At 45.1% G+C, this 8,140-nt stretch overlaps 1 protein-coding gene across 1 annotated transcript; it reads left to right on the top strand.

Annotated features, from left to right (window-relative positions):
- The first annotated feature begins 1,897 nt into the window (after positions 1–1,897).
- LOC116716849 (zinc finger BED domain-containing protein 1-like) lies at positions 1,898–3,866 on the top strand. Its single transcript, XM_032557776.1, has 5 exons — positions 1,898–1,950; positions 2,063–2,202; positions 2,287–2,757; positions 2,854–3,445; positions 3,524–3,866. Exons 2-5 carry the CDS (start codon positions 2,101–2,103, stop codon positions 3,847–3,849), a joined length of 1,491 nt encoding a protein of 496 aa, XP_032413667.1. The 5' UTR covers positions 1,898–1,950; positions 2,063–2,100; the 3' UTR covers positions 3,850–3,866.
- The last annotated feature ends 4,274 nt before the right edge of the window (positions 3,867–8,140 follow it).

The following is an 8,140-nucleotide window of genomic DNA, read 5'->3' as shown; positions in this document are numbered from 1 at the left end:
GTTGAGCAACACATTTTGCCACCTCCCGAACCAACCACCCTGGGTGAAGTTGGGGCGTCTGACGCTGAGGTACGTAAAATGGAGTTGGAGTTGGAGATGCGTCGTTTGGAGCTCCGAGAGAAAGAGCTGCACCATCAAGTGGAGATGCGCAGATTGGAATTGGAGGCAGCTGCGAAACGCGAGTCTGCGCGCGTTTCTGTTGATCAGGATAGTAGTTCTGCGCGGGCAGAGTTTGACGTAAACAAATGCCTTAGCTTGATTCCACCGTTTACAGAGTTGGATGTGGATAAATATTTTGTCTTGTTTGAACGTGTGGCAAAGACACTGAAGTGGCCTCAGGAGGTTTGGCCGCTGCTTTTGCAGTGCGTTTTTACCGGTAAAGCACAGGAAGCCTATGCCTCGCTGTCAGCTGGTGACAGTTTAAATTATAATAAAGTGAAGAGTGCAGTGGAAAAAGCCTATGAACTCGTGCCTGAGGCGTATAGACAAAAATTTCGCCACTATAAAAAAGCCGACGTTCAAAGTTACACTGAATTTCGGCGTGTTAAAACTGCCTTATTTGATCGGTGGTGCGCTGCACAAGACGTTAATGTGACCCGGCAGGGGGTTCTTTTTAAAACAAGATGCACCAGAACACAGAATAGTTCACAATATTTTATTTAAACAATTTCATTTAAAACATTTCTTTTTAAAAGCATGGCTTCAGGCCCACTACTGTCCCTGGAAATGAAAAGGGATCATGTGAAATAAAAGTGACAACTTGAATTATTCCAAAAAAATAACTGAACAAACAAAACATTGCAATGCAAAAGAAAACAAATTAGTAAATCAAAACAAAAAAGCAAACTCATTAGTAAGTTCAATAATAAGCAAACAAACTGTAAAAGGAAAAAACACAAACACTTTAAACGGTGGAACAAATCGTCGTTGTCCAATTTCAGTGCCCTTCAAATGGGTCAGAGGAGTCCTGCCCCGCTCGCTCAGCCTGTCCAATCAGCAACAGGTTGCCTTCAGAGCGGCCCAAACAAACAACAAGACAAGACAGCAGAGCATCCAAGCGCTGCAACTCCAAACAATCCTAAACCAAAAAAACGCATTAGAAAACCCGTGGATTCAGGTAAAGTAAATTAAAATCTAAACAGGTAGCTTACCCAGCAGTAGTAGCACAGCCGACCCAGGGAGAGAGCGGATCAGCAAGCGAGGGCTAGATGGAAGCCGCACGCCGCAACAACCTCCAGCTGCAGCCGCTAACGCCAGCCGAGCAACGCTGCAGAAACTAGTGATGTTACGTGATGTGCCGAGGCTTCGAGGCGTGTGTCGAGTAATGGAGGGGGCGTTTCCGTAAAGCGCGTATCGAGGCTTGCTTCATTTAGGGGAGGAGCCGAAAACGATGACGTCCGAAGCCTCGCTGCCTGGCTGTACCACGTGACTGCTTCGGGAAGTGGCTCAGATGTTGGCGCGGGGTTTGACAGCTTTAAAAACCCCACAGGCTCCATTCAAAATGTGGGTTGTTGTAGGCGAGTTGCGGTCAGTTGAGAGAGTGGATAGAGTTTTGATAGTTTGGATAGCAGAGTTTGGATAGTGGTTATTTAGTTTGAGACAGTTAGTTTGGTGTTTGGAGAGTTTAGGAGAGAGAGAGATAGATAGATAGGAGATTTAGGAGCGCGAGGACAGGATAGGAGTAGGATGGAGCCGGCGAGAAAGAGGAGGATTTCCCCTATGTGGGAACATTTCGATTTGATAAGCCCTAACAAGGTAAGGTGAACTGAACATTTGCAGATGCATTAGGTTTGCTTATGAGGAACTGTATTTTTCACTGTTTCTTATTTTCTGTAAAGGTGAGGTGTTTATTGTGCTCCAAGGAGTTGGGGTACAATAATAACACTCATGCAAGGCACTACCGTGCCTTGCATGAGAATAGGGAGGAAACTGGAGCTTCACCCAGCCAAGGTATTTCATTACTAAATTACAAACACACTATCACAATTTTTGCATGCTGATGTTTGCTTGTTGTGCAAATAAAGACCGGTAACAGACACTGTATTTATTCCCTTTTAACCAGCCACCAGAAAACAAGAGCTGGATGAAGCTCTAGTCTCCATGATAGTGAAGGATACCCAGCCTTTCACTATTGTGGATGACGTTGGATTCAGGACATTTGTGTCTAAGCTGGATCCCAATTATGTTCTCCCTACAAGGCAGGTATGTGTGGGTCCATACATAAACGAATGACTACATTATTGTATGTGTCACAATTCAGCAATATATATATATTTCTTCCTTTAGGCTCTGAAGGCCATGGTGGAGGCCAAATATGAGTCTGCTAAGGAGCACGCTAAGGCTAAAGTAGAGAAGGTGGCTGCTGTTAGCCTTACATCAGATATGTGGACATCCATCAACATGGATGCCTACCTGGCAGTGACATGCCACTTTGTGGAGGAGAACGAAAAGCTGAGCTCAGTGTTGTTGGGAGTGCAGGCATTCCCCCAGTCTCACACTGCTGAAAATATTGCTTGTGTGAAAGCCTCCCTGATGGAGGAATGGGGAATCTCAGGCAAGGTGACATGCATGGTCACCGATGGTGCTCCTAATATGGTGGCATGCGTGAGAGAGCTGAAGCTTCGCCATCACATTTGTGTTGCTCACACCCTCAATCTTGTTGTGAAGAGGGCGCTTGACCAGCACCCTGTGCTCTCTGGCCTCCGGGCCAAAGCAAGGAAGCTGGTTGGCTACTTTAGAAGCAGCACCACTGCTAAGGTATGCTCTTTTCTTTTATTCCAATATATAATGTTAATAGTTTGTCTGTACTCCTACTGCAGTGACTTAATGGCCTACATTTCTGTATCTTTAAAGGAGAAGCTTACACAAGTGCAGCTTCAGCTGGGTATGCAAGCAACCAAGCTGATGCAGGAGGTGGAAACAAGATGGAACAGCACCTACTTGATGCTGCAACGTCTGGTGGAGTTGAGGGAGCCAGTAGGAGCGGCATTGGCTGGATTACACACTGACATTCCCTTTTTCACTGCCAGTGAGTTTGACATTGTTGTAGCGTGCCTTTCTTTACTCTCTCCTTTCTATGATGCCACCACGGAGCTCTCTGCAGAAGAACACGTGTCGGCATCAAAAGTTATCCCCCTCCTGAAGATGGTAGAGAAAGCCCTTCAGGAGGAAGACACCAAGTCGGCACCTGCAGTAGCAGTGGAAATAGGAGAGCAGCTCATCAGACAGCTCAGGGAGAAGCTGCACATGCTCCAGTCAATGAGCATCTTGTCGCTGGCTACACTCCTGGACCCACGATTTAAACTTATAGCATTTTTCAGCAACACAAAAGCTGCTGAAGCAGTGAAGCGCTTGACTTCAGAGTGTGCCACCGTCATCCGACGGAACACAGAAGAGAACACTCACGAGATTCCCCAGGCTTCCACCTCTCAAGAATTCACTGGAGGTAATCTTTTATATTACATTTTGAGATTACTTATTCCTATTACAACACTTACTAACATGACCTGTGGTTTCCATTTAGGTAGCAGACTTTGGCAAAGATTGGACACTAGTGTCATGGAGGCAAAGAGGACTCAAAATGTGTCAGCAGATGCCACCATAGAGGTCCAGCGCTACCTGTCAGAGGCAAACATAAGCAGGCTGGAGAACCCCCTGGAGTACTGGGCTAATCATCGGTCACTGTACCCCAATCTGTACAAACTTGCACTTATTTATTTATGCACCCCGGCATCATCTGTGCCATGTGAGCGTGTCTTTTCAAAGGCTGGAGAAGTAGTGTCAAAAAAGAGAAATCGTTTGAAACCAAAAACTGTGGAGAAATTGTTGTTTCTTAATAAAAATGCATGAAATCATCCAAGTTACACAAGCATTAGCCTATTCACTACCCCCTCCCTAGTTCCACAAGCACTTTCACTGTCCTCTGCCTGATTAAGCCCAGGCCATTTTTCTAGAGTCACAGAAAAACTTTATTACACAACATGCCATATCACATGACACTACTATTTTGGGAATAATTACACACAGAGAATACATTCAAACAATATTTTATTATACACATATGTGTATACATAATTTATGTAGACAAATGATTTCGTCCTACACCTTTTGTAAAGTCATTCCCAAGAGCCATAATAGACTCACAGAACGTGTGATGCATTCGTCAGAATGCATCACACGTGTTAAGATACAGCTGGCTGTGATTATACACCTGGCCAGTAGGTGGTTTCGTGTGCACATGAAGCCTCAAGAAATGAACCCTTTCTCGAACCAGTTGGCTCAAGTGGTTCAATGCCTCATGAGGCTTCATCTCACCATCACTAGCAGAAACGCACGGCAGGTATAGCACCAAAACCTAACCACAATCCCAGCCAGATGGTACAAAATGGCACTTACAATTCAGATGAGCGGATCAAGCACACCAGCCACTTGGGCAGCCGTCATGTAGTAGGGGAAACAAAGACACACACCTCGCAGCGGCCTGCTCAGCTATAAAGCTATTTGCCCCGCCCACCAATCAACTGCACGCTACTTGATACACCTGGTGCACATAGTTGGGAGGGTGGAACACCATCCCACCACATTCAGAACTTTGATCAGCTCCGCGACCTGATTTCGTTGGAGGAATTTAAAAATGGCTTACCGGAAAACATCGCAACTTACGTTACTGAGCAGAAAGTTAAGAACGTGTCAGAGGCTGCAGTGTTGGCAGACGATTACGTGCTGACTCATAAGGATTTTTCAGATCATGTGGGTTTCAGACAATTTTTTGGGCGAAACGTGAACCGCATTGATCGGGTTGGTGTCGCTAGGCAAATTGAGGCGAGACAGTTTAAAAGTCCGGTCCAAGATAGTCGGGTTTGTCACTACTGTCGCAGACGTGGACATATTAAAGCGGATTGTCATCAGCTCAAGATTGAAACGAAAAAGTTTCACACTGCTCCTAAAGGAGTTGGCTTGGCTGCGCCGGTGCGGAGTCCTTCAATGACCACCAGGAGCGCTCGCTCTTCTGAAGTAGGTGACTCGTATCTGCCATTCATTCGTGAGGGGTTTGTGTTACTGCCGAACGGCGGGGAAAAGGTTCAAGTTAAGATTCTGAGAGACACTGGGGCGTTTGATTCTTTCATTAGAGCTGACGTGTTGCCGTTCTCGGCGGAGTCTGAGACAGGTGCCTGTGTTCCGATTCGGGGAATGGGATTAAACGTAATGTTTGTTCCATTACATGAGGTGTCTCTCGAGTGCGAACTATTTACTGGTGTCGCACAATTGGCTGTGCGCCCTGCTTTGCCAATTGACGGGGTCTCTGTGATTTTGGGTAACGGTTTAGCTGGAACGCGTTTGTGGGCGGGCACTGTGCCGTGGGATGGACTGGTTACGTCGGAGCCAGTTGAGCGAGTCATTTCTCAGATTGATGAGAATAACAGGGAATTCTCAGATGTATTTACCGCATGCGCAGTTACTCGGGCCATGGCGCGCGCGCGGAGCGGGAAAGAGGAGAAATGTGCGAATAAAATTAATTTGCCTTTGTCCAGTTTTCCTACGTCTCTGTCTTGCAGTGAGTTCACGGCGGAGCAGCAAGCCGATGTTTCTTTGAAGACTCTTTTCGATCAGGTGCGCCCGCTGAGTGAAATAACGGACTGTGCATGTGGATACTTCCTGCAGGACACGTTGTTGGTGAGGAAATGGTCACCACATGCTGACATTGTGGGTGAGCCGGTGTTTCAAGTAGTGGTTCCCAGTAAACTCCGCTCCGCGGTGTTAAATGTTGCTCATGACGAGTCTGGCCATTCTGGTGTACGCAAGACGTATGACCGGGTTCTGAGACATTTTTTCTGGCCGCGTCTTAAAAAGGACGTTTCGTCTTATGTTAAAATGTGTCATGTCTGTCAGCTAATTGCCAGGCCTAATCAGGTTTTGAAACCGTTTCCTTTGAGCCCAATTATTGCCTCATCTGAGCCATTTGAGCATTTGATAATCGACTGCGTGGGCCCGTTACCCCGCTCAAAGGCTGGGTCATCATATCTGCTCACTGTGATGTGTCAAACTACACGTTATCCAGCAGCTTATCCATTACGTACAATTACGGCTAGGTCAGTTGTACGTGCACTCACTCAGTTCTTTTCGGTGTTTGGCATCCCTAAAGTAATACAGTCTGGCCAAGGAACTAATTTTTCATCACATTTGTTCAGTCAGGTTCTGAAACAGCTACGGGTGCGACACAATAAAGCGACGGCGTATCATCCAGAAAGTCAGGGGGCCTTAGAGCGCTTCCACCAGTCTCTGAAGTCTCTCCTGCGCGCTTACTGTACAGAGCTGGCGGGTGACTGGGAGGAAGGATTGCCTTGGCTAATGCTGGCCGCCAGGGAGGTAACCCAGGAAAGCACCGGGTTTAGCCCAAATGAACTGGTTTTTGCGCACGCCGTGAAGGGTCTGTCACCTGTGGTGGCGGACGGGTTGAAGGGGCCTGCTCCACCGAAAAACCTGGTGGATTATGTTAATGGTTTCAGAAGACGCTTGTATTTGGCACGGGAACTCGTTAAAGAGAAATTGACTGTGGCGCAGGAAAAAATGAAAAGCTTGTTTGATCGGCGTCCTGAGGCGCGCACATTTCTGCCGGGTGATCAAGTGTTGGCTTTGTGTCCAGTCGTGACTTCTCCGTTTCAGGCGAAATTCACTGGTCCGTATACAGTTCTGGAGCGGGTTTCCGATCAGAACTATTTAATATCCATGCCGGAGCGGAGAAAGAAAACCCAGTTGTGTCATGTCAACATATTAAAACCGTATTATGCTCGTGATGTTGATTTATTTCAGCCACAGAGTAATGTTGCCACGCCTGCGTGTTCCGTAAACAGCCTTGCTGGGAGGAGCGAGACTTTCAGCACCTCGGACTGTCACCTGTGGGGGATGACGGTGACACGGATGGGTTGGACAGCTCCCTGCTCCCCGTAACAAAAACATATACGCAAGATACGAAAAACCTACCGGCAGTCATCCATTCATCCCTGTAACCATATGATTGTGTTTGGTAGGAAAAGTTATCCTGCAACCCCTCCTTGCCAGGGAGGCAGTCCTCTATATGTTTTGTCATCTTTAAGGAAACTTCAAAAGGAGAAATTTGAAATAATGTATTTGGAAATAAAGCACCAGAGGAATACCAACTCATTTTCTAAGTAATATTTCTAATTGCTTTAATAAGTAATTATTTTAATCCCAAATTCGTCTCTGCAAAATAAGTGCATGCATTTCAAACTTCCCTAACACATGATCTTTATGAATTATTTCATTTTATGTTGCTTATGTTAATGAAAATGTAGGTTTTACACTAATTTTAATCCTAAATGTAAATTTGAAGTCATCCTCCTATGGAAATCCAATTAAAATCTAATACAATCTCATCCTCTTTGATTTTAATATAACCCATGTTGTATTATAATCAACAAGGAAAATTTTAAAGTTGCCCCATCTCATTCTAATGCAGACACTTCAAAATAAAACAAAACAATTTCAAATTAAACTTCATCCTCTTTGTTCCTAAATAAACCCAAGTCATAAACAACCAAGCAACATCTGATTTCATCCCCTTTGGTTAAAAGTAGACATATAAAAAAACAAGTAATGTCCGAAGTCAATTTTCTCTTTTTCGAGTGTTACAGCCTGACTTTGAATATTAAGACATGTAGTTTATTTGTTTAACCTAAATCGTAAGTTCTTATTTTTAATGTGGTAGAGAGATGCATTTTATTTTATTTTTCTTATTAATTTTCCCAGTGGGATTTTAACCCAACGTTTCCTCTTAACACCGTCAATCTCTATTCCCCAGGGTGAATCCTTAACTATTTTAGATGTAATAATTTGGAATTTGCCAAATTAATTTGTTAGCCTGAGTGAGTATCCCACCTGATAACAGAGGTTTTGAGTTCGTTGATCCCAGCGCTGGAGCCGTGGAACCAACCAACGGCCCTTTTCTCTTAAATCGAGATTTGAGGCTGGAATTTAGTCCAGGTTGGCCAAACGCTGTTCGTCGACGTCCTTGGATGTCCAGTCGAGGGATCCGGGTCACGGCACCAAACTGTCGTGGAAAAAAACTATTTCCAAGCACTGTTCAGGTAAAATCACTCAATCAGGTTTATTCATATATTGT

Source organism: Xiphophorus hellerii, chromosome 3, assembly GCF_003331165.1.
Source record: "Xiphophorus hellerii strain 12219 chromosome 3, Xiphophorus_hellerii-4.1, whole genome shotgun sequence".
In the NCBI taxonomy this organism is placed as follows: domain Eukaryota; kingdom Metazoa; phylum Chordata; class Actinopteri; order Cyprinodontiformes; family Poeciliidae; genus Xiphophorus; species Xiphophorus hellerii.
Note: the sequence above shows the minus strand (reverse complement) of the source record. Positions and strands in the feature narration are given on the sequence as shown.

Coding starts and splice junctions, on each gene's coding strand:
- LOC116716849 (XM_032557776.1), top strand. CDS start 2,101: ATGATAGTGAAGGATACCCAGCCTTTCACTATTGTGGATGACGTTGGA. Junction 2,203..2,286: donor ATGTTCTCCCTACAAGGCAG/GTATGTGTGGGT, acceptor TTCTTCCTTTAG/GCTCTGAAGGCCATGGTGGA. Junction 3,446..3,523: donor CTCTCAAGAATTCACTGGAG/GTAATCTTTTAT, acceptor GTTTCCATTTAG/GTAGCAGACTTTGGCAAAGA.